General features: G+C 41.8%; 2 protein-coding genes across 3 annotated transcripts in view; one reads left to right on the top strand and one right to left on the bottom strand.

Moving 5' to 3' along the window:
• Positions 1-27,270, bottom strand: part of SCaMC (Short Calcium-binding Mitochondrial Carrier) — a 346,502-nt gene that overhangs the window by 133,817 nt on the left and 185,415 nt on the right. The window lies entirely within an intron of this gene.
• LOC137622028 (mitochondrial adenyl nucleotide antiporter SLC25A24-like) overlaps positions 11,062-27,270 on the top strand; it is an 82,425-nt gene continuing 66,216 nt past the window's right edge. Inside the window, exon 1 of the mRNA XM_068352510.1 lies at positions 11,062-11,339. Coding sequence (XP_068208611.1) covers positions 11,148-11,339 — 192 coding nt within the window. The 5' untranslated portion in view covers positions 11,062-11,147. The remainder of the gene's footprint in view (positions 11,340-27,270) is intronic.

Here is a 27,270-nt window from a genome sequence, read left to right as displayed (position 1 = left end):
GCTATGACACTACCCAAGAATAGAGAACAATGGTTTGATTTTGGAGTGTCCTTCTAGAAAAGCTGCTTACCATAGCTAAAGATTGACTTCTATCCTCACCAAGAGGAAAGTAGCCACTAAACAATTATTTGACAAAATTATTTGGCAATCTCAGTGTTGTCAGGTGTATGTGGACAGACGAGAATTTTTAGAGAATAGGCCAGACTATTCAGTGTGTGCGTAGGCAACGGGAAAATGAACCGTAATCAGAGAGAAGGATCCAATGTAGTACTGTCTGGTCAGTCAAAAGGTCCCATAACTCTCTAGCGGTAGTATCTGCACCCTCTTCAGACATCTTGATATTTGCATCTTTTCTATTATTTTTTTTTCTTCAGGGACCTATTTCTTTATTAAATTTTTTGTTTTACCTACTTTTTTCAAATGATACTTCATTTTCTTTTTTATTTTTTTTCCTTTTCCCTTCCAAGTTTTTCTTGAATTAACTTAATCATTGTTTTGTATGCTGCTAAACGATCGCTTATTGCATCCTGTAATTCACCCTCAAACCTTCTCCATTTTCCCGTCATTTAACAATTCACTCAAGTATTCTTCGTCTTTAATTCCTTCTACTGACCCCTAAGAGTTGATAATTGGTCTTTTTTCCAGTTTTTTTTTTTTTCTAACATTAGTAAATGATACAGTTTGGACCACAAGTCCAAAGTATCACCTGTCATTTGGAATTTTTCACTTCTCGCCAAGGATGCCCTTGATCCTTTTTCGGTATCCTAAAGGAATGAAAACATAATGGACAGTTTCCTCAAGGTAAAAAGATCATTTGACATTTGGCAGGTATATCTTCCTTCGAAGGAATCGAAGGGTCCGCCTAAGAAGTTTCCCAGGGATAAAGCTCAATAAAGGTCCAATGCACTGGCTTTTCCTAAGCAGCACAATTCAGACAGTACTGATTTTACTATATGCGTGCACGTATAAACAAAATCACTAATGCATGTTCAAGTGATAGGATTTCCATGGTTGCGTCAGATATTAACGTTATCTGTCGTGATTTGTTCTGATCAACAAGTTTGACGTAACATAAAAATTCTTACTATTAAATTAGTAGTACTAATTAGAGTTCATAAACTGAATACAAAGCTCATGACGTCTATGGAAATAAATATTTGAGTAGTTTCCAGTACAAAATGAGTCGTTTTCTATTATATAAAGACGTAAAGAGAATGTGTATTGTAGGGCTGACTAGTTTAGATTAAACCATCCCAATCCATATATTTTTAGTAAGATGGTAACACCTCATAGTCACATGCTTAGTCTTCTATTAATGTAATTTAAAGATATGCCTTTCTCTTTAGTAATAGTGAATGTAATTTTTCCATGGTTTAAGAAACTACTATAAAGATTTTAATTATATTTTGAATAATTCAAATTATGTGCAGTACGTTAAGGTTCGTTGGAAATCTTTAGTATGTTTCCTAAATTTCAACATTATCAGATGCATCTACTCATTATTACCAGATGTTTCTCATGTATACATGAGAGAGAGAGAGAGAGAGAGAGAGAGAGAGAGAGAGAGAGAGAGAGAGAGAGAGAGAGAGAGAGAGAGAGAGAGAGAGAGAGAGAGAGAGAGAGAGAGAGAGAGGTTAGTGGGAGGTAGCCTACGTTACAAATAAAACCAAGAAATTTAGAAAACATCTTACACAAAATTTTTTACAGAATCAACACATGAAAGTGTGTTAAGCTTCATTTATTAACTATTTTACCTTACCAAAATAATTCGACTGTATTGTGATTTGTGCACTGACAAGACAATTCTTTGCCAGGCTATTTTGATGTCTTCTGAAGGCTGCATCCATTTAGAATATCAAGAGAACACCCGAAACCGAATGGCGATGTGTCATGTGAAATTCATAAACTTTTATAAACAGGTTTAAGTGTATCTTCCGGTATCAAACTCCGATACAAGAATTGGTGCATTGGTAGGCCAATCCTTCGTGTGTGGATGTTTTAAAGAAAATAACTGTCATTATGTCTTTATGGTAGCTTTAGCATTCTGCATTATAAAAATGTAAACGATCCATCAATAGGAAATATAAGAGTTACTCTTTAGATTTCTTATGCGTTCGTAACCTAGTTCCATGTTTGAAGTTGAATAAATTTTGTCACATTATGTAACAATTCCCATTTTTTCTAACAAAGCCACTCACGAAGGATGGCAACGATGCTTTTTTTTTTTACGCTTGTTCCCGAGTTCAGTTTTAATTGATGGGATGATTATAGTGCATCGGGTATTAGCATGGAGAAGTCCACTATTTCTCCAGTGCACAAGCTTATGGCTTTTACTTAAAAGCAGTGATAAAGAAAAGAAGCTTTGGAATTTCATATAATATCTCGCTATATGTATTCATATGATGTAAGATCTTGATATTTACTTTAGTAATAATAACTGTCTGTGTTGACTGCCCAATACCCGCATGTTTACTAACAGTTATGATCAAGTGAATTTGGCATTCAACATAGACCATCTTTGTCATTTTCCAAATACTTAAAGAATATGAATAACCGAATCTTGAGGATCCTGCAGGGCTGCGGGCTTTCCGTGTAACGCCGCCGGCAGGACCATGAAAAGCACGCTTCAAATGTCATGAAAATAACTAACGGTCGTTAAAGGATATTATATTAACATTGCTATTACTTGCTAACCTACAACCCTAGTTGGAAAAACAGGATGCTATAAGCCCAGGGGTCCCAACAGGGAAAATAGCCCAGTGAGGAAAGGAAATAAGGAAAAATACAATATTTTAAGAACAATAACAACATTAAAATAAGTATTTCATATATAAACTATGAAAACTTAGAGGAAGAGAAAGTAGATAGAATTGTGTGCCCGAGTGTACCCTCAAGCAAGAGAACTCTAACCCAAGACAGTGGAAAACCATGGTACAGAGGCTATGGTACTATCCTAGACTAGAGAACAAGGGTTTGATTTTGGAGTGTCCTTCTCCTAGAAGAGCTGCTTACCATCGCTGAAGAGTCTCTTCTACCCTTACCAAGAGGAAAGTAGCCACTGAACAATTACAGTGAAGAATTGTTTGGTAATCTCAGTGTTGTCAGGAGTATGAGGACAGAGGGGAATCTGTAAAGAATAGGCCAGACTGTTCGGTGTATGTATAGGCAAAGGGAAAATAAACCGTAACCAGAGAGGAGGATCCAATGTAGTACTTCTGGCCAGTTAAAGAACCCCATAACTCTCTAGCGGTAGCATCTCAACGGGTGGCTGGGGCCCTGGCCAACCTACTACCTGGATGTTTTAAAGAAAATAAATTTAATTGGTGACTGTGGAGGTCCTGTAGAGATTAGGGTCCCCCTGCTGTACAGAACCAGACAAGCATCCCTTAAAATAAGTAAGTAAAGTTATTAAAAGGTCATTTACTACGGTTATCAGTATTAACTACTTTATTCAAGCTCGTTGAACAAAATGTTATCTAAACAGTTTGCAGGGACTTTCTATTTGTAATATTTTCTTTTGAATACGTCTCTTGAATGTTCTTAAAGACAGCTCAAAGAACAACTGTTTTTTATTTTTTTATGTTTACTGATCCAGTCCCAAAATAAACCAAAAAAGTGTAGAGAAAACGAAGCATTGGATTAAACCAGAAAGGAAAGTGAAAAAAAAACGCCTCATGAGTAATGAAACGTAATACGTAACAGTAACCAGAAACAAGCAGGTAGAAGAGGAGGCATCTAACACAAGATTTTCATCAGGTTTGTCACATTAGGGGCCCACCCTTTAGTTTTCTATAAGCTCATGTTTAATTTGCAATCTGCTTTCCCTATCCACGTGTGCTTCATTATTGCTAATGCAAATATGACCGGTATTGTGTCACTAGGTGGACATCAGCATTTAAATACCATTATTAGGTTATGTTGGTCTTGTGCCAGAGTAGCTTCCATGTTTCTTTCTTTCATCCAAGACAAGATTTTTATGCAAACGAGGTTCATAGTCTCTTCATAGAATATGAAACAAAAAATACATTTTTAGTGCAGTCTTTTTTTAAAGAAATAATCTGTAGTAGGATTTATATTAATTTGATTTCTTTTTTTCTTAAGGGATATAGTATTCGCAGTATCCTAGTCATTGACCTTAAACAAGAGGCTTAGATGATGACATGAAAAATTAGGTAAATCTCTTACTTAAGGGATGAAGAAAATATCCTTTTATAAGCAGCCCAAAATTCCTGCTATCTAGAAGCATCTTAATAAGAATATTTTTATTATAAGTTTTATTGTTGTTGTTTTTATTATTATTAATCTAAGGGAACAAACTATTTTTTGGAATCAGTTTCAAAGCCATTTCCAAAAAATAGAAAACAAAGCCCATTTTTTAATCAAAAGGAGAACAGAAGAAATCAGAGAATAAAAGAAACATAAAATAAAGAAGTAAATTTGTAGGAAACCAGAATATATGTTTATAAAATCTGAAATAATATTTCTTCTTATACAACATTTTTCCCTTAGAAGGCTTAAAAGAGTAAACCACTAGGACAGTATTAGCATCAGTAATAAAAACAACAGCAACGCGCCTACCATTTTCCATATTCATGCAACTTTCTACATTACCATCTGTGACGTATAGCCACTTGCAAGACGAACAGCGGGTGCCAGATGTATGTAATCTTGTTCCATTTTATTGAATTAACCTCCCTACTTATTCATATCTTGGATGAATTTATTCCAAATCCTTTATAATATCTTCATTGGGATATCTTACTTAAATCACACATCATGGATTCCTTAAAAGGACAATTAATTTCACTTACGATATACACATCGGTCGTGAGAGTCTGTATTGCGTGATACATTAACCGTTGTTTTTTGTCTCCCTGTGGTTTGTGATGGACAAATCGTTGGTCATATGACATAACATTAAGATGTTTTGCATGACTAAGCCTTTATTAACTCTTTTGGGAAGGGAACTGTTCGAAAACAGTACAGTTTGTCTGTAAGGAAAAGAACAAGACTTACTTGTTCTGTAAGTGCTTCGATAATGTGGATTTAGCAATAAACGAGCAATATGCCGTGTGAAATGCTGAATGCCTTGGGATGCACACGATAAAATGGCTGTGAAAGTCATGTAGAGAGTATGATTCCCCTGCTGCATAGGACCAGAAAAACAGCTCTTAAAGTGAAAAAGTAAATTAATCCTATTTTTGTGTAGGCCTAATCATTATGTAATTTGACACACACATACACACACAAGGTTGGGCTATAGTCCCTTTAACATTAAAAGTATATAGATTAGCAAACAGGACAAATGGAGGATATCATTGTAAACCTCTACATTATATATTTAGATATACTTTTAGAAAAGGACTCAGTTTTGCCATGAAATCCGCTCTGCTCGGTCTAGCCTTACGCCTTGGGCTCTACAATTTTGTGGCCCATTACGTCTTGAGCAGTCTGTTCCTCGTATGTTACCATTCTGTTAAGTTTAAATCGTGACGTTTTTTTTTTTTTTTTTAAACTGAGTTAATTTCAGTTTCTGCATTAGCTCTTTGTCAGTTTAGTAACGGACCCCAAATAAAAATGACAGTCACGGCAGTCTAAATTATACTTCAATTTCATGTTTTGCCTAATATACGAATACGACATTTACAAATTATTAAATATATATATATATATATATATATATATATATATATATATATATATATATATATATATATATATATACGATTTGACTGAGTCGTGCAATACCGACATCAACTAATCTCTCTCTCTCTCTCTCTCTCTCTCTCTCTCTCTCTCCTCTCTCTCTCTCTCTCTCCTCTCTCTCTCTCTCTCTCAAATATTTTGCACTAAGGATTAACGTTTTTTAATTTTGATCTCCCCCAACCTGTGATGTCTATCTAAAAGATTGACTTGAAAGAATTTTACGCAATTCCACACACACACACACACACACACACACACACACACACACAAGACTCTCCTTAGTTTACAATATTTAAAACTAGGCCTAATCATCATTAAGTACATTGAAATATTGCACATCTACGAAACCAACCTGCAGAGTATAATTACCAACTTGCAAACTCGCCCATTAAATCTGAGATCATTAAGCAGACTTGAAGTTACTGTTTACTTTAGGACTTGAACAATTACAAATAGTTGATGGTTATCAAACTCCCAACCTATTATTAGAGAGTTATGGAGTCTATTAACTGTCCACAGAGTACTATATTGGATCCTTATCTCTGGTTACTGCTCATTTTTCCTTAGCCTTTACACGCACACTGAATAGTCTGTCCTATTCTTTACCTATTCTCCTCTGTCCTCATACATTTGACAACACTGAGATTACTCAACAATTCTTCTTTGCTCAAGGGGTTAACTACTGCAATGTAATTGTTCAGTGGCTACTTTTCTCTTGGTAAGGGTAGAAGAGACGCTTTAGCTATGGTAAGCAGCTCTTCTAGGCGAAGACACTCCAAAATCAAGCCGTTGTTCTCTAGTCTTGGGTAGTGCCATAGCCTCTGTACCATGGTCTTCCACTGTCTAGGGTTAGAATTCTCTTGCTTGAGGATGAACTCGAGCACATTATTCTATCTTATTTCTCTTCCTCATGTTTTGTTAAAGTTTTTATAGTTTATATAGGAGATATTTATTCTAATGTTACGGTTCTTAAAATATTTTATTTTCCTTTTCTTCCTTTCCTCACAGGGCTATTTTCCCTGTTGGACCCCCTGGGCTTATAGCATCCTGCTTTTCCAACTAGGGTTGTATCTTGGCAAGTAATGATGATAATAATAATAATAATAATAATAACGTGTTCTGTACACATTACGCTTTGTCATATACCAGCCAAGATCGTGCGTTTCTCAATGATATTTTGTCAAATAAGGCGTCAGCTGTAAATTTGATATAAAATCAGTTATACGTGTTCTTTCATATCCGCTCTCGTGAATCGGGTTGCATTACGTTTGCTCGTTTCAGCCATTTTAATTACAACTCGTTATCTATCTCGTATCCTATTCCTCAGATATGACATCACTACCTTCAAGGGTCTGATTGAAGTAACAGTATCCCCCCCCCCCCCCCTTTGAAGGAGGGAGCTTTCTACATGTATGTTACACGTATCTGAATTCTGAACTTTTACAATAATTTCATCATGAGAATTCGTTATTTCCTCTCTTACTCACGCAAGTGTTTTGACTCATCTCTCTCTCTCTCTCTCTCTCTCTCTCTCTCTCTCTCTCTCTCTCTCTCTCTATATATATATATATATATATATATATATATCTCTCTCTCTCTCCTCTCTCTCTCTCTCTCTCTCTCTCTCTCTCTCTCTCTCTCTGTATAACACACACACACACACACACACACACACATATATATATATATATATATATATATATATATATATATATATATATATATATATATATATCTGAACTCTTGCAATAATTTCATTATCAGAGTTCTCTCTCTCTCTCTCTCTCTCTCTCTCTCTCTCTCTCTCTCTCTCTCTCTCTCTCTCTCTCTCTCATAAACCTTTCTAAGTCAGCTTCTCTCTCTCTCTCTCTCCCAAACCTTTCTAGTCAGCTTTGTCTATCTCCCTCTCCCAAACTTTTCGGAGTCAGCTCTCTCTCTCTCTCTCTCTCTCTCTCTCTCTCTCTCTTACTAACATATCCGGTTCATGGTTAGGTGTGTCGACCTTTGAAGCATCAACTCTTACTCGACACAAAGGGCTGCAACCTTAACCTGATACGCCCATTGTTCAGTGACGTCACATCTTCAAATCTTATAGTTATTCACTGAGGTGTTGACACAGTACTGTTTTTCATGTTCTACTATTACGGTGAAATTAAAAATCTTGTAACAATTGTTTTTATATTGAACATGCTGACATAAATTTCTATTTATAGTTTATATGTGAAAGATCTATTTTAATGTCACTGCTCTTAAATTGATCTGTTTCAATTGTTCATTACGTCTCTTGTATTTTTTTTTTTAGTTCCTTATTACTTTTCCTCACTGGGCAATTTTTCCCTGTTGGAGCCCTTGGGCTTTTAGCATCTTGCTTTTCGAACTTGAGTCGTAGCTTAACTAATAATAATAATAATAATAATAATAATAATAATAATAATAATAATCGATGCCAACGTTGTTGATCTACATTCTCATATAATTGAAGTTTGATTTTAATTCTTTATCTTTGTCATTGATAGGGTTAAAAGATAAGATTACTACTACTACTGAAACGGGTAACCTTTAGATAGTGGAGGTCGGCTCTTATCAAGGACTAATTCTCTCTCTCTCTCTCTCTCTCTCTCTCTCTCATCTCTCTCTCTCTCTCTCTCATCTCTCTCTCTCTCTCTCTCTTTATTTTTTTGGAGGCAATAATAAAATATCTTTCTCTCAAAAAGGCAGCTATTAATATTAATATCTCTCTCTCTCTCTCTCTCTCTCTCTCTCTCTCTCTCTCTCTCTCTCTCTCTCTCTCTCTCTGGAGAGACAAATAATATATTACTAAATTTCAATACGTATTTCAGGAAAGGAAAATCATGGTGCCTCTCTCTCTCTCTCTCTCTCCTCTCTCTCTCTCTCTCTCTCTCTCTCTCTCTCTCTCTCTGAGAATGGACGGAGAGACAGATAATATATTATTAAATTCAATACATATTTCAGGAAAGGAAAATCATGGTGCCTCTCTTTCTCTCTCTCTCTCTCTCTCTCTCTCTCTCTCTCTCTCTCTCTCTCTCTCTCTCTCTCTCTCTCTGAGAATGGACGGAGAGACAGATAATATATTATTAAATTTCAATACGTATTTCAGGAAAGGAAAATCATGGTGCCTCTCTTTCTCTCTCTCTCTCTCTCTCTCTCTCTCTCTCTCTCTCTCTCTCTCTCTCTCTCTCTCTCTCTCTCTGAGAATGGACGGAGAGACAGATAATATATTATTAAATTTCAATACATATTTCAGGAAAGGAAAATCACGATGCCACTAGTGAATGAAAACCGCTGGCTTACAAACTCCCACCCTACAGAATAGCCAGAACAACTGAAAAAAAAAAGAGAAAAAAATAATAATTCTCTCTAAAAAAAAAAAAATATCATGGTTATACTGTACGGGAAGTATATTGCAATGATAGGCTAGTCTGCTGCTCTATAATTCATTTGATGCCTCGAACTAGAAGATAATTTATTTTTATTTTTATATATATTTTGATTAAATAGAGACGATTATGATTTTTTTGTAATCATATTTGTTTGAAAGTGGATTTTTAAGTACGTCTTTGATTTTTCAACTTCAGTTTTAGCTTATTGTTAAAAGACAAACCACGTAATTATTATTATTATTATTATTATTATTATTATTATTATTATTATTATTATTATTATTATTATTATTATTATTATTATTAGAATGCTCCAAGCCCAGAGTAATTATTATGTGAATTCACAGGAGTAGGGTTAACTTAGAACGTATTTGCTTAAATAATTTTGGAATTATTGTCACGTTTCTGTCCTTTATATCAATGATACTCTGATAGACAATAAAAATAAAAACTCTGTGTGCGGTGGCAGAACCAGCAGGTCTTGATTCTCCCAGAACTGCTTTACTTATTAAGATAATGGTATTAACAATAACAACAACAACATTGCCTAGGCCTCCCTGGTCCTAGCTTGGATAGAGAGGCCGGGTTTGGGGCGCTAATCATATATACAGTTTATATGGTCAGTCTCTAGGGCATTGTCCTGCTTGTTAATGTGTGCTAGTTATTTCACTATCCCTTGCCTCTGCCAGTCATGAGGGGCCTATAAACCTTTAAACATAAAGATCATCTAATTCCATACTTACCAAATTAAGTGCTGCGTCTTCTTGTCCGTAATGGTGGTATAGGGATGTGGGTGACAAAGCCAAAATTGTCTTAAGTTTGTACCTTATCTTAATTATCTTTCACTGCCTTAAGACCACTAGGATTGGATATATGCATAAGAGGAATGATTGTAGTATATTAATATGGCCATCGTCTTTTTGTGCTGTGGCATGATATGTCCTCAGGCATATGTTTCATATCTTCCTTATATCTTATTTTCAAAATTTTCGGTGGTTTTGTTAATGAGATATGACTTTTTTTTTTATTATTCATTTGAACCCGAAGTGTCGAATTAATTTCTTCACGAATGTTTTTTTTTTCAGTTCACTTAATCCACATATACTCTATTATACCTTTCTTTTACCATAGTAAACTACAAATTAATGTATGTTTTATTTGAATAACTTTATCTGGGCATTTACAGTATTCCTTTCTCGATGTCATTACTGTGTTGTTATTCCATATTATTCACATTGGTAGCTATTGAACTCATTTTATTCCCTATAATCCTGTTTTTAAATACGGCTCTCAATGTACCCAAAAACGATGTTTGGAGGCCCAGAATATGGTCATCAGATAGTTAGCTATTACATAACGCAGGTGGTTTTATATGTTACCTAGCACATGTTCATACACGTGGGTAAACTTGTCAATGTCATTCATTCTTGACATTTCAATTGTCAGTTGCACAGCAGGCAACTTAAATAAAACAAAGATGTGGGGTTGGCCTGGCTTTGGAGCCTGGGCGGGAAAACATCACAAGAGCTTACTTGTTATAAAACTTGTTTATATGCAGTCTAAAATTAGACAGGGAGGAAACTTGGATGCCTGGCTCTCCCAGAATGGTAACATCTCCCGTTTTAGAATCGACTAATAAATTTATGCTGGATTTCCATTCACTGCCAGAGAAGAAAATGACGGCGAAAGAAACGTAGATATTGTCTCACGAGTATAAACTTTATTCATTAGTATGCCAATATTTTACAAACTAACTCGTCATCTGTCATATCATTCAAGGTTATTACGTCATTTCTTAAATAAGTTAAACCCATTATGAAAACGGCTATAAACATTCAAGAAAACAGATACTAAACGATATGAAGATATAAGCGATCTGAATGTATAAGACAAGGCTATTGTATCCTTTATATATCTTTGACTGTGGCTCGACATTCAATCGTTTATAGTTGTCTCGTAGTCTGCTGGTTGTAGTGTTATGACAAGTGAGTGTCTGTGAACATCCCGGTATTTTCTAACTCGTAACTGGGTTTAATCACCATGATGGGTGGAGGAAATACTCGATCTACGCCCTATAGCCACCACGCCTACGAATCCCCCAGTGAGGTGGAAGACAGACTCGGCAATCTCTTTAGACAATTAGATGAGAATGGGGATGGTCGCATTGACATCCACGATTTGTCTGAAGGGTTGAAGAAACTCAAAGTGCCGCAAATACCGGGAACCGCCGAGGTGTGTATGAGCTTATTATTCGGTCATGGAAGTGAATAAAATATATAAAATCTGTATTTCATATTGTTTGTTTTAAATAAATCAGGTTGTAGCCTTGTTTCAATGCGTGGGAGTGGCTAGCTAGCAGGCCACCTTCACTGCTTGCAACTTGTGCCTGCTGTTCGTTGGTGACAGATCATATTGCCTTGCCTGCTTTCTCTCAGAGTGGGCTGGCACTTAGATTATTTAGTCTTAAACATATAAGTTAGAATTAAGGGCCCCTAAATGGCAAAGTCCCCTTGCTAAAATTGATTACTTCGAGCACAGATCGAGCTGTCAAACTGTTTGTCATAACTGACAGACCACCGGTATAGGGCCAGACAAACATATTTTCTTGTAGCATTACCCAACAATATATTCATTGTGCAATTAAAACTATAATAATGGACTAATATGCAGTCTAGACTATTAGACTAAACCGTAGGCTGGTAATAGTAAGATATTTTTATTTCAATATATTGACATTTTCAACAAGGGGTGGATTGTGGATATTAAAATGAATATTATGTAGGTTTTACAGTATGTTTTAACCAAATTTAACCATCATTTATGTTGGGTAGTAGTAGTTTTAAAAGCTACTGGACCCCCCTTAAAGAACAAATATAATGAAGGATCACAACGGGAAATCAGGTTTTTGGGTGGAGAAACATCAATGGCTTAGTAGTTCCTTATGACAAACCGGGCGCAAAATTCTGAAAGTTAAAACTGAAAACCTGCATTGTAAAGGGAAACAAGCACAAAAACAACTAACCTACGGATCCCCACCTAACCTAACGTAGGAGTACCAGCATAGTAAAGACCCATTGAGGAAATGACATATTATAGGTAGTTAACAATACTGTACTTGAATCTCATAACAAATACATAAACCATATATTTTGATCAGCAAGAGTCTTATGCATAGGGTTAATTTAGTTCATTAGGACAGGTGTAAATTTCCTTATTGTCAAATCGATTTTCTTTATGAGGAAGTTGCTGTTTATTTTGGTATGCAATACCATATGAAGATAGTTTGCCCACATTACGAAATAGGATTTACTGTTACCCTGCCAGTAGTAATGTCAGTTGGTAAGCAAAGACAGAGTTGAGGCTTAGGGTAAGCTAAGAATACAGCAGTCTAAGGAGGTCACAGATATGCATAAAATACACCTTAACCCAGTGGAAAATGTATAGGTCATGTTTATGTTACAGAGTGTGTGTTGTCAGTAACAATCTTATGAATGCAGTAAGTACTTTAACACGAAAACTTAGCAAAGTTAATTACAGAGACATGACCTAACGTAACCTTACCCAACCTATCCTATCTTAGTCTGTCAATATCACAAACCAGAAGAGGTCATGGTCCAGAAGTTGCTGAAATAACAATTTTGGAGAACAGTAGTTTCAATTTTGCAAAATATTTTACAGTACAGTATATGGAATTAAATCAATACTGTACTGTACGTATATCCTTATCAATGGTCCTGATCATCCATATTTCACCATCCGTGACAAGCTCTTTGTTCAATCACTTGGTTCCTGTGCGTATACAAACATTTCGTTCTTTGGAATAGGAAATCATCTTCAGTAGAGCTGGAATGGCTGTTTAAATCTTTAAAGACAGGTGATGAGCTTGCTCAAGTAACCCTGCCAACTCTCCTGTCAGCGACTCAACTTTTGTCTTCGGCTGCAACTATTACTTCCATACAGTTGCTTGTTTAATTTTTCTTATACTTTTTGTTTGAATGGTTGATATTGGCTTCATGGTGATAAGAAAACAAAACATGAATATAAGTGTAAGTTGATCATTGCATTGGTTTATGACTAAACTGATGATAGCTCCACTCACTCTGCCAGCGTCATTCTTGGTACCGTCCATTACAATCCTGGAAAGACTGATTAGTATTTTGCGCAGCTCCTTAAGTTTGTTGTTACCTAAACCTTTAGTGTACATACCTCTGGCTTGGTCCCAGGGAGCACTCTTTAGGATCTACATTGGGGAGTTTTCTCAGGGTTGGTTGAGTGTGATGTAATTACTGCACTCCCAAGCTCTTCGTTTCAGACAGCGAATGTTTAATGACTTGAAAAGGCTCGGCCTTTCTTATTTCTTACGGGTAGAATTTCCGTGTCTTTTTGAGGGAGCGAGTGGCTAAGGCTACTTCACCCCTGGTTTCCCCAGTGATTCAGCGGTGATCCCAGTGGTATATAAAATCAAGAAAGCAGCTAAATAGGCTGCTTAGAAGACTTCTGCTTTGTGTAGAAGGGGAAGTTCCAAGGGTGGAAGGGCGTAAGACTCTCTTGTGTTGGCCCGGTGCATGTCCCCTGTGTTAAGTTACAGTTGCTGCCATCCCTGAGGAACTGCCGAGCCTTCATCTCCTGTGAAGAATGAGGATGCTCAGGAGATACTGGATCTTGACCTAGTATCGATAAAAGCACAGAAACCCGAGTTGGAGTGTTCCTTTTCGAGGTTTTTGCACTCGGTCATGAGTGCAACAAACTGGGTTTGGCAACCATGTTATCAGTGTCAGGTAGGTTCTTGGCCATTGATCAGCACTTGGGTGCTCCTCAGTGGTTGAGACGTTTGGAGCTGCCATCGTTGGATTTTACTAGTTGACTCGGATCGAGTTTTTAATCAGATCTGTGAACTTTCTCGTTCTAGTCGGTCCAACATGATTCTCCCTCTCCCCTTGCACTTCTAGACAGCAAGTTTCTTAGGAATAGTGTTTTTTGTCAGCACCTCTGTAGGTGCGTACACTGATGGGGAGTCTTCCCTTGGTGAGACTCAGAGCAGAAGGTTAATTGCCGAGGAGTCATGTGCAGGTGGCGTGGAAAAGGTGACATCTGCTTTGCTGGACTCCTAGTCCTACCACACTGTCTCCTTCAAGGGTCCTGGCTCTTCGTGGAGGTCTGTTGACATACCTTTGGATGCAGCCATGCCTGCAGGATCGTTGGGAAGGAGGTTTCTTCAACTTTCTCTAGACCCAGATCACGACCACCTACAACTTTTTCCTCTCTGAATAGTTCCGAGCATGTACAGCCCTTTTGAGGCCCCAAGCCTCACCAGTTCAGTAAAGGAGGCAGATAATGGGTAGAGTAGAATGCTTATTTTGGAGTCACCCCTTCTATTGCTGCCGCAAGTATGCTACAGTGTTTGGCAACTTGGGATAAAAAAAAGCGTGGCTGACCCATAGGTAGTGAGTGTCTTTCCTGATGAGTACTGGACTACTGGCCATCCCCTTTTTTGCAGACTGACAGCGTTCATACTTATACTACAATATCACCAAGAACCCTATCATTTCTCTGGAGGTGAAGAGGTGTGGGAGAAGATTGTGCTCAAAGTCATTTGAGACTGATCTCCTGTCTTCTACAATAGACTCCTCATGGTGGAGAAGTCAACTGACGGCTGGAGACGGGGCATTAAAATCTCTCCCCAGAACCAGTTTATACAGAGATTAGATTTAGGATGGAAATGCCGCGGACTGTATCTTACTGAGAAAGAGACTTCATTCTTTCATGGTATCTGAAGAATGCATACTGTACAGTATTACCAAATACCTATTAATCTTTCCTCTTGGAAGTACTTCCTCTTCTTCACCAATGGAGGGGTGTACCAGTTCAAGACCCTGTGTTCAGACTTTGCACTGCTCTCCATGTATTCACGCAAGTGTTCATGCTGATGGCGGCTTGGGTCTCTCGCAGGGGATATGTTTTTCGATGTATCCTGATCATTGGTTGATCCTGGTCTTCTCAAGGAGGCAGTTACTAAACGATAAAAAAATCTTTTTTTTGTTGTAACCGGGGAATTGTGATAAATTAGGAAAGGTTGTATCTCGCACTCAAGTAGAGATGGTTTTGTCTGGGTATGCTGTTAGATACAGGAGCAGCTTGTCATCAGATTATTGGCTCAACAAACTCAGACAGGTAGCTTGACTTATGTCCAGAGGGCAGTAAGATCACAGGACTTTGTGTGCACATTGGACCTAAAGGATGCATACCTCCAGATCCCAGTTCACCGGTCATCAAGGAAATATCTAAGAATCATCTTTGACAACCAACGATACCAGTTCAAGGTTCTGTGCTTCTGCCTGTCGACAGCACCTCAGGTTTTCACAAGAATTTTCTCCTTAGTGTCAACCTGGGCCCATTAGAATGGCATTCGTCTTTTCAGATACCTGGTAATTTTGGTAAATCTTGAGAAGGCCTCCCTGCTAATTTACCATCCCTAAGACTGGTATACCTCGGAATGATCATAGACATCAATTAGCAGAAAGTCTTCCCTTATGATGACAGTATTCAGAGGCTGAAGAAGGTAGCAAGTCCCTTCTTACGAGATGCACTTCCAGCACAGCAGTGGTTATGTCTCATAGGTAACCTATCATCCCTGGAATGTCTAATACTCAACGGCTGGCTACGGATATGATCCCTTCAGTGGCGGTTGAAGTCCAGTTGGGTTCAGCACGAGAACTCACCAGGCTTGCTGGTCCCCATGGGAGCCAAGGAGAGGATATACCTGAGATAGTGGGTGTCTGACGAGAACCTCCGGCTCATACATGAGAATAGGAAAAACTTGTTCAAGGTGCTGTGCTTCGGCCTTTCCACTGCACCCTAGGTCTTTACAAGGATGTTTGCCTTAGTGTCATCCTGTATTCACAGGACTGGCATTCGTCTCCTAAGATACCTTGACAACTGGCTGATGCTAGCAGACTCGGGCAACCCTTCAACACCGAAACAGACTGCTCAAGTTTTGTCAGGAAGGGATTGTGATAAACCTCGAGAAGTCATCTCTGCTCCCCTCTCAAAGACTGGTATACCTAGCTATGATTATAGACACCAACTTACAAAAAGTATTTCCATCAGACTACAGAGTACACAGGGGGAGGGAGGTAGCAAGACCGTTTCTCAGATGAGTACAACTTTCAGCCCAGAAATGGTTGTGTCTCCTAGATCACTTAGCATTCCTATTGTCCAATGGTCGCTTCAGAATTTGATCTCTTCAGTGGTGGCTGAAATCCAGGTTGAGCCAACACACTAGCTCTCCAGATACGTTAGTTCCCATGAGACAGGTAACAGAAGAGAACCTCCGCAGAGGGACAGACCTTCTCATCCCTCCCCCGGGATTGATGCTTTACACGGATGCATCAAAAGAAGGGGATGGGGGCCCACATGCTGCACCACAAGTCCTCAAGGCTATGGACCAAGTCCGAAATATACCTTGGAACGTGGTACGTTTCTTTCAGTCTCTGAAGGGTGCTCCCTACAAACCATTACGCCAGGCAACAGATTGCCACCTCACATTGGCTTCGGCCAAAAGAGTTAGTGACATTCATAATGTATCCTATGACATCGCCCATTCAAAGGGATGAGGGGGTTGGGAAGTGACACTCAGCTTTGTCCCTAAGTTTATTACTAAGACTCAAAATCCGGGAGTAGCATATCGTAGATTTGGGCCCTCTCAGATTGGGACTCTTTGTTCTGTAACCGATGATCCAGATTAGTTGTTACTTTGCCTAGTGAGGAGTTTGAGGTATTACCTTTAACGCACTGCAGCAGCTTTCCCCCCGAGTGTCAGCACTCTTTGTTAGCACGGGGAAAGGCAAGAGGAGGGTCACAAAGAACACCATCTCATCTTGGATTTTCAGGGTCATTGACCACTCCCGACCTGCTCGTGGACCTACTAGAGCTTGTGATGTAAGGGGCATAAGTACGCCCCTGGCGTTTAACGTAACTACAGTGTGGCGCAGGTATTGCAAGCGAGTGTGTGGAAGCATCAAACAACCTTCACTGCCCACTACCTGCAAGATGTGACCCATAGGAGAACAGAGACATTCTCCATTTGTCCTGTGGTGGCTGCACAACAAGTGGTTTAGAATGCCTTATGTTCCTTGATGGACAAGTAGCGGATGGTTGAGGGCATAGGTTACCCAGGATTAGTCTGGGATGAATGTGTAAGAATGACTGGCTCTTTCTTTCTTTCATCTTCCCCTCTCTTGGGGAAGAGCACCATGGGTCCTCTGCACGCTGGCCTTCCCTATCTGTAGGTAATAACCATTTCCCTTGTGTAACCTAGTACAGATTTAATACTTGTCTACCCCCCCCCCCCAGGTGGGTATTTAAAAACGTCTGTGTTTGATAACAATATTCCTATTTAGCTTAGAATATTCTTACCTAGACACACATTGTTAGTTTTTCCACAGGCACACAGGTTGCTCAAGTCTTCTATCTGTGCATTGCACAAAATTTTAACGAGGAGTCAGGGTTTTTCCCAGAACGGGCCAAATCACAGATCAGTAGCCAAGTCAGTGGTTGAACTTCCAACCTCCTAATGAGTGAGTCATCCGTAGTAAATAGTGTAAGGTTTGTAGTGTCGGAACAAATAACACATTAAGTAATTTGCATTCTTCCTAATGTTACAAACCTGTAGCTATTTATACACATTGTCCTGCCATCACCTGTCCCCCAGATTAAATCCTACCTGCCATTAAGAGTGTCTCGGATACACTAGTGTGTGAGTGAGAGGGGTAGCTGGCAACCCCATCTACCCCTCATTACCCCCTGCTAACTAGCGGGTTTGGTAGTTGCTACCTCGCTTAAAGTCTTAATGGCTAGTCTTCCAGCTTCGCCAGAAGATAATCCCTAATAAATAGCTACAGGTTTGTATTGTTAGGGAAATACAAATTGATTTCAAATTTGTCATATTTCTGTACTACACTGGAGATTGTAGGAAGAGCATCACAAGCTGCAAGGCCCTTGGGAAATCCAAACTGCCAACTATGGAACATATAATTACTTCCAGCATATCCAGTCAGACGTATTGCTAATATGTTGAAAAATGTTAGATAATAAAGGAGTTAATAAATTTGCTGGGTGTGGGCAGTAAGCTGCTGGGCGAGAACTACAACAGTTCCCTATGGAGTAACATCAATTATCCATATGCAAAAAGAACTACATTCTGAGCTGCAGTATATCTAACAAAATAAGAGGAATCCCAAAGGAAAATGACTTTTGGTACTTATGATGATTTATCTGATTAATACCCTCATTAATTTTGCTTTTAGGGCATGTTTAATAGTTGAATTTTGATGTAAAATTGAATTTCCAAGTCAAAGTACAGTCAGTCTCTAAAGCAGTGGTTTGGTACAGAGCAGTAAGTTTGATATAGTCATGAAGAGGATGAGATACCTGACATGGATTTGTGAACTCCGTACAACCAGCATAGAAAAAAATGGTAGTAGCATTCCGAATGGTTCTATATGGATAGCTTTCAATGAAATGATGATGATTTCCTGTGTCCAGTGAAAGTGTGAAATGGTGAATTGTGAGGGAAATGGCCATTGTTGATGATAATTTAGCTCTATATGTACTGTATGTCTTTACCTTGAAGTAAGCCATAAAAGAAAGATGATTTAAAATTCAAAACTTATTATGAACACAAAGGACCTAAAAGACTGGAAAATATATCTACAAAATAGATTTACTGTAAATCAAAATGTACATCTTAAACTGGAAATGATATTTACTGGTATACATCTAAACTCATAACTTTAAATACTTCACTGGGCCCTACTTTACGGAGGATATTCTGCTCAGACCCATGGCCTCAATCTTTTCCCATAACTATGTTGTCTTACTGTACTGTACTTGTAGAGATAAAATTTTACACCTAATCTTACTTGAGGTTAAAAGGAATTTATAGGCCAGGTATATTAAGTAAGCTTTATAATTTTTTTATATAAAGTGTGGCCATTGTTTTTTGGACACATCTTTTTTCTCTCCATTTTATTCCATTTCATATTTTGACAGAACTAGACTTTTGTAGCATAGTTGTATCTGAACTCTGGTCTTTTTGGCTTAGGCTAAATACTGAGGTAGACAGTAGCCTATAGTATGTTAGCTAAGAGTAGGAATTAAAATTGGTCATCATGATAGTATGAGCAAAAGTATTTCGAAGTTAATGTCTGGTTGAATGTGACCTAGTATTATTTGGGGACAATTACCTGACCCATGCTAGTCTGGAAGGTTTTTGTGGGGTCATTGATTAGGTAATATTGTTTAAGCAGTGAAATATCCTGCTATGTTAAATTACAGTACAATACAGTACTTAGGTTTGTAGGCTTGCTTGTGTGACGTGGTCATATGTAGTTTCTCCTACATTTATCTGCTTTGAATCAAGTCATGGAAATATAGATGATGGGACAATTTATCTAGACATGTTCCATACTTGAAAAGTACTGTGTGTTACATTATTGTTTGCTAATTCAATATGGAATGCATCTTTCAGAAGTTTTCTTAGTTTTGGGGATTTTTTTCTGTCCATGTTTATGAAAATATCCTGTTTTAGACTACATGTATCCCACAATATCTTTCCAATGATATGATTCTTTATGTTGGGAACTGGTTATAGGTGGGGCTCTCATGTAACGTATATCAACAACATTCTATAAATCTGCACAGCCATGATAATCTTACAAGCATTCCAGTATGTGATACATTTTCCACAGTCTAACTCATCGCCTTTTGAGCCCTTGAGAAAGTCTTTTGACAGGGATCACATTGTTACGACTTTTTATTAGTAGCTTTGCCATCATTGAAGGGTGCAGGTGAGCTTCACAGCCTTTCTTGTCTGGGGGGTCTGTTGTTCTCGTTTTCTCTGCCAACGAAGTTTGGACATTATGTTTTCAGCACTGTTTGTCTTTTAATGAACAACTTCCTAGCCACAATTTTACTCATAGAGTAGTGAAACTTTCAGCAATTAATTATGTAGAAATGTGGAAGTGATTCAATTTTGAAAGTCCTAGGTCAAAGGTCAATCAAGGGCAAGCTAAAGGTCAAGAAATAAGCTGCTGTGCCAGAGGTCTACACTCTGAGGACTTTTCTAATTTGTTCCTGAGATCTTGGCAATATATTCTAAGGTTTCTAGATACCCTCTTTTATCTTCTGATCATGTAGAAGTTATTGAAGGATTTGTTTATCAGTTTTCTGTCAAATACACACCGAGTTTCATGTCTTACTATTTAATCACCGTAACAAGATGGTTAGATACATTTTTTGTACCAGATCAGCTAAAATGGGTTTGTTCCGTAACTGAAATACAAACCACGCTATTTAATATGGATAATTACTTTCGGCGTAGCTGAAATGACGAGCCATTAGATTTTTAACGAGGGTTTACTACCTCACCGCTAGTTAGCGGGGGTAGGGAGGGATAGCTTGCTACACCCCCCCCCCCACACACACACCTGTGATTTAGCTCACTTTGCTATCGGCTCGGGTGACGGTCGGACGTGTGTGCTTTCACCCTCGCTTTTGTTGATCAGCCATTATTAATCTTTCTTTGCTTTTTCTTTTTCCAGAGTGTTTGTGAAGTTGGCATCTGCCATCATGCGTAAGTGTCCTGGTTTACCTGACCGCCCTTGTGGTACATTTATGTCGGCGGTCGACACGGATCCCCACACCTTTTGTCCTCATTGTAGGGGCCAACGGTGTGATAGTGTTAACGTATGTGGTGAGTGTAGGGAGTGGTCTGCCTCCCAGTGGGAGAGGTTGTCTCGGCGCTGGAAGAAGTCCAAACAGGATTTGTTCCGTAACTGGAATACAAACCACGCTATTTAAAGTGGGTAATTACTTTCGCGTAGCTGAAAGGACGAGCCATAAAATTTTAACGAGGGATTATTACCCCACCGCTAGTTAGCAGGGGGTAGAGAGGGTAGTTAGCTACCCTCCCCCCCTCACACACCTGTGTTGTAGCTCCACTTTTACTTTGGCTCGGGCGGTGATCGGACGTGTCTGCTTTCACCCTCGCCTCTTTGACAGCCATTAATCATTGCTTTTTCTTTCTTTTTCTCAGTGTTGTGAAGTTGGCCTCTACAATGCGGAAGTGCCCTGGGTTACCTGACAGCCCTTGTGGGACCTTCATGTCTTCCATTGAGACGGATCCTCACACCTTATGCCCTTATTGTAGGGGTCAGCGGTGTGAAAGTGATAATGTTTGTATGGAATGTAGGGAGTGGCCTACCTCCCAGTGGGAGAGGTTTTCTCGGCGCCGGAAGAAGAAGTCCAGACGGGATATTTCTTCTTCAAAGGTTTCTTTGAAGAAGGAAAATCCTAAGGACTCTTCTTCCGTAGCCCAAACCTCCTCTGAAGCTCCCACTCGGTTGGCCTCTCGTGAGAGGCCGTCGAGTGGTAGCGTAGGCCGTACTGTTGTTGACCGATCTCGGGGTTTGGGAGAGGGAGTTGCCTCCCATAGCGAGGTAGCTCCTCCTCCTCCCCCGGGGGAGGATTTAATTATTTCTCCTGTTAATAATGATCTTTTACAGCTTTGGGCTTCCTTGGGGCTTCAGGGTTCGCCCTCCAAGGAAGCCCTGTTTGACATGATCAGGTTGGGAGCAGCTGTCAAACAGTCACCGGCGGTAGCAGAGGTTGACCCTCTGTCTATTGTCGAGGCTGTTGTGGCAGACGCTTCCAATGAGAGTGTTCAAACCCCTGCTCCTGTTGTAGCTGAAGACTTAGCTCCCCCCTCCGAAAATCCTTCGAGGGAGGATCTAAGTCCAACGGTCTCTCCTGCAGGTGATTCTCCCCCCCGGGGGAGTTCACTCACAGAGACTCCTCTTCGGAGGACTGCTGATGGTTTGCCTGCTGCTCCCAGAGGACGCATCCGATGTAAGGCTCGCTTTCCTCTTCGTCGCCGAGGTCATCCTTCTCCTCACAAGGGTGTTAGGAGGCGCCTCTTCGGATCTTCATCCTCGCAGTCCCCCGCAGAGGAACCTCGTCCTTCAGCTACCGTTCCTGCTATTTCCTTGGACCTGGACCTCTCCCCAGATCGTTCGCTATCTCCTACGCCTGCTAGACCTGCTGACCTGCCTTCCCACACAGGATCCGGCAGTACGCGTCAGGTCATCTTCATCGCTCCCCCCCCCCCCGCGTAAGCGCAGGACAGCGCGCCCAACAGAGGGAGGGAAATCTCCGGACAGGTCCAGGATCTCTTCTACAGCTTATTCTTTTCAGGCAGACCCAGTTGTAGTTTCCACTCCTAGGGATTTTACGATCCCCTTCCCTCCAGAGGGTGTCTCTGACAGCGCTGCTGTCAGTCGGCTGCCCTGGGTTGGGCCCTTGATCAGAGCGGTTGCGCAAGCTTTCAAGCCCGCTTTCTCTGAACTAGGCCTCAAATCAGCGGCTATGTCGGCCCCCCTGAAGAGGAAGAGAGGAGTGGACGACGTGGTTACTTCTCCAAGGGCGAAACTGGTTCCTCGGAAGCCATCGAGGAAAGCTCCCTCCCCTCCCCAGACTTTCTTCCCCATCCCCCGTGGACGAGGGTTTTCTGTCCTCAGGGGATTCTCGTGAGGTGAGGCGTTCTCCCATCGCACCAATGGGTGAAACCCCACCTCGCGCCAAGAAGTCTCCTCGGGTGGAGGCGGAGAAGAGCCCCCCCACCATCTTTGTTGGAATCCTGAATCCCTCCCAGGAGGGAGTCGAAGGACTCCAAGGCGGTCCCGAAATCTTCTTCGAGGATCAGACCAGAACCAGCTAAGCCCGCGGAGAACGTCCACGAGTCCCCCCAAGAAGAGCCTTTGGAGACTGGAGACCTTGCTGCTAGTCCATCAGGAGGAGAGCTGCAGGAGTCGGAGCATGCCTTTTGGCAAGTTTTGGCTCTGATGAGGAACCTTAACGGATTTTCGGATCCGGAGATTCCTCCTCGAGAGGGCAAGGACACGGTTCTGGACCGAGTCTTTGGTACTCAAAAGCCCCCTAAAACTAGCGCGGCTTTGCCCTGGTCCCAGGGGGTCAAGAGTGCCAGAGATAAGGTCGAGAGCTAGCCTCCTCCAGCCGTTCCAGCGGCGGAAACAAACTCCTCCCACCTCCCCGTGTCCATCAAAGGAGGTTCTTTGAAATCATCGAGGAGTCCTGTTTAACTCTTCCTCTCCACCACTCGGTGGAAGAGCTCTCCAGGGGAGTCCCTCTCGAGAGAGACTCCAACCGGCCAGTGTCGTTCTCGGCCTTGGAGATTCTCTGCCAGGAGAAGGTAGCGAAGTGTGCCATGCAGGCCACTTCGTGGCTGGATATCTGGCTAGGATCTCTTGGCATCCTGATAAGATTCGAAGACTTGTCTAAGGAGAGTACCAGGAAGGCCTTGGAGACCTTCATTCTTTCAGGCACTCATACCATCGAGTTTCTGGCCCACCAAGTCTCGAACTTGTGGGCTAGTACTATCCTGAAAGGCCGTGATACGGTGTCTGAAAGATTCAACTCGAAGGTCCCCAACACCGAGGTCAGTAAGCTCAGACATTCCTCCCTTTTGGGGAGTAGTCTGTTTGAGCCGAAAGATGTAGAGCAGGTGGCTGAGAGGTGGAGGAAGTCCAACCAGGACTCCCTCCTCCAGAGGGCTTTAACATCAAAGCCCTATAAGCCTCCAGCACCTCAACAACCTCGCCCTGCAAAGACGACAAAACCGGCAAAGGCAGCGGTGTCCAAACAGCCCTTTCCCGTCAAGGACAGGAGAGGCAAGAAGTCATCCAGGGGAGGCAAGAATCCTAGAGGGAGTGGCTGAGGCCGCAAACGCTAGGGTTGGCAGTCCCCCCGCATGTCCACCAGTGGGGGGATGCCTCCAAAGTTGTGCGAACAGGTGGCAGCAACTCGGGCCCGATTCCTGGACGATCTCCGTGATCAGCCAAGGATATTGCGTCCCGTTCAGAACCTCTCTTCCTCCCCTGACAGCGAATCCAGTGTCGTTGAGTTCTCTTGCCATGGGATCGGCAAGAGGGCAAGCCCTTTGGGCAGAAGTCAAGACCATGTTGAAGAAGGACACTCTCCAAGAGGTCGTCGACGGGTCCCCAGGCTTCTACAGTTGACTCTTTCTTGTAAAGAAGGCGTCTGGAGGCTGGAGACCAGTCATCGACCTCTCAGCTCTGAACAGGTTTGTCAAGCAGACCCCGTTCAGCATGGAGACGGCAGACACGGTCAGACTCGCAGTGAGACCGCGAGACTTCATGTGCACACTGGATCTGAAGGACGCGTACTTCCAGATCCCAATCCATCCGTCTTCAAGGAAGTAGTTAAGATTCAGCCTAGACAACAAGATCTACCAGTTCAAGGTGCTGTGCTTCGGTCTCTCCACAGCACCTCAGGTTTTCACCAGAGTGTTCACCCTGATATCTTCGGGGGCACACAAGATCGGCATCCGTCTCTTCCGTTATCTGGACGACTAGCTGATCTTAGCAGACTCGGAGTCAACCCTTCTTCGACACCGAGACAAACTTCTGGGAATTTGCCAAGATCTGGGGATCATGGTAAATCTCGAGAAGTCTTCTCTGCTTCCTTCCCAAAGACTGGTATATCTAGGCATGATTAGAGACACCAATCTCCACAGAGCCTTCCCGTCAGACGACAGGATAGCAAGGCTGAGGAAGGTCGCAAGTCCTTTCCTCAGACGAGATGAACTCCCAGCCCAATCGTGGTTACGTCTCCTCGGCCATCTCTCATCCTTGGTCCGTCTAGTTCCCAACGGTTGCCTCAGAATGAGATCTCTGCAATGGCGACTCAAGTCCCGGTGGAGTCAAGGACACGATTCCCCCGGACGTCTTGATCCCTATGGGTCTCACGGAACAGACGGACCTTCAGTGGTGGGTGGCAGACGAGAACCTACGAAAGGGATTGGATCTTCTCGTCCTCCCCCCCCCGGATTTGATGCTGTTTTCGGACGCCTCAAAGAAAGGGTGGAGGGCCCACGTTCTGAACCACAGGACCTCAGGCCTGTGGTCAGAATCAGAAAAGTGCCTCCATATAAATCTGCTAGAAATGAAGGCCGTTTATCTGGCCCTTCAACAGTTCCAACAGCACCTGGCGGGTCACTCTGTGGTGGTGATGAGTGACAACACCACAGTAGTGGCTTACATGAACAAGCAGGGAGGTACCTTTTCAGAACAGCTATCCCATCTTGCAGTAGAGATACTGAGATGGACCGAAGTCCACTCGATTCCACTTTTGGCTCGCTTCATTCCGGGCAAGAGGAATGTGCTCGCCGACAGTCTGAGCAGAGCATCTCAGATAGTGAGTACCGAGTGGTCTTTGGATCGTCAAGTAGCCAACAAAATCCTGACTTTGTGGGGTTCCCCGATTGTGGATCTGTTCGCGACAGCGTTGAATTTCAAACTGCCGCTGTACTGTTCCCCATTCCCGGACCCCAAGGCTCTCTGGCAAGATGCTTTCCAACAACGGTGGGACAACATCGACGTATACGCCTTTCCCCCGTTCTGTCTGATGAGGAGGGTACTCAACAAGACCAGACTATCGGTCAACCTCTCGATGACTCTCATAGCTCCGCTGTGGCATCACGCGGAATGGTTCCCGGACCTTCTGCAACTCCTTACGGAGCCTCCGAGAGAACTCTCTCCGCGACACAAGCTTCTCAAACAACCACACGCCAACATCTTTCACAAAGCCGTAGCTTCGCTTCGGCTTCACGCCTGGAGACTATCCAGCATCTCCTCGCAGAGAGAGGATTTTCGCAACAAGTTGCGGAAAGGATGTTTGGACACCTGCGAAAGTCATCCGCAGGAGCCTACCAGGCGAAGTGGCGAGTCTTCTGTGGTTGGTGTTGTGGAAGGGGTATCTCTCCACTCGATGCCACTATTCCAGCAATAGCGGAGTTCTTTGTGTATTTGCGAGAAGAAATGCGCCTTTCAGTCTCGGCAGTGAAACGCTATCGCTCAGCCTTAAGTCTAGCCTTCAGGCTCAAAGGAGTGGACATTTCTTCTTCGCTAGAACTTTCCCTACTCATACGTAGTTATGAACTTACCTACCCTCTGTCGGAAGTGAGACCTCCTCCATGGAACGTGGTTCGAGTCCTCAGGTCTCTTAAGAGACCTCCCTACGAACCATTACGCCAGGCTTCAGATCGCCACCTTACGTGGAAGACGGTGTTCCTACTAGCTTTGGCGTCAGCCAAGCGAGTTAGCGAACTTCATGGTCTCTCGTATGACATCGCCCATTCAAGGGGATGGGGGGAGGTAACGTTCAGGTTTTTGACTCACAATCCGGGAGTGCCCGACCCTCGCTTCGACTCCTTCCGGATTTCGAGTCTTCATTCCGTAACAGATGACCCAGACCATCTCCTACTGTGCCCAGTAAGGAGTCTGAGGCTATACCTGAAGAGAACAGCTGCAGTTCGTCCCCAAGTGCGGGCTTTGTTTGTCAGCACTGGGAGATCGAAGATTAGGGTTCTCAAGAACACCATCTCAGCATGGATTCGAAAGGCCATCCATATGTCCCTGAATCCTGACCCTCCTCCGTCACGTCGCCCTAGAGCTCATGATGTCAGGGGAGTAGCTACCTCCCTGGCCTTCAAGATAAACTTCTCAGTAACGCAGGGGTGTGGAAGCGTCAAACGACCTTCACAGCCCACTACCTGCAAGACGTGACCCACAGGAGGCTCGATACGTTCTCTATCGGCCCTGTGGTGGCTGCACAACAGCTGGTTTAAACCTCAGGCTCCTTAATGGACAAGTAGCAGAAGGTTGAGGGCATTGTTACCCAGTTTTAGTCTGCATGAATGAAAAGGTATGCCTGGCCCTTATTCTTTTCTTCATCCTCCCCTCTCTTGGGGAAAGCAGCATCCTGGGTTCTCTACACAGCTGACCTCAAACCTCTGCAGGTAAACCATGTTCCCTTGTGTTCCTGGTATTAAGTTAATACTGTCGCGTCCCCATACCCTGACGAGGTGGTTTTGGGAGAGTCCTAGCCTCAAGTTTCCATCTAAAGAACTTCAGGTCAACTTCCTAGGACGAGTCACACTCTTTTCCTTCACACACAACTTACGTAGGCCGCAGCCCTTGCATAGCAAGGTGCGAGCGAGGTGCAGGGACTCTTTATTGTTGAGTGCTGACACTCAGATAATGAGTCCCTGGGCAAAGCCAAAAGCCAG

This window comes from Palaemon carinicauda, chromosome 28, assembly GCF_036898095.1.
Source record: "Palaemon carinicauda isolate YSFRI2023 chromosome 28, ASM3689809v2, whole genome shotgun sequence".
In the NCBI taxonomy this organism is placed as follows: Eukaryota; Metazoa; Arthropoda; class Malacostraca; order Decapoda; family Palaemonidae; genus Palaemon; species Palaemon carinicauda.
This window is presented reverse-complemented; position numbering and strand designations above follow the sequence as displayed.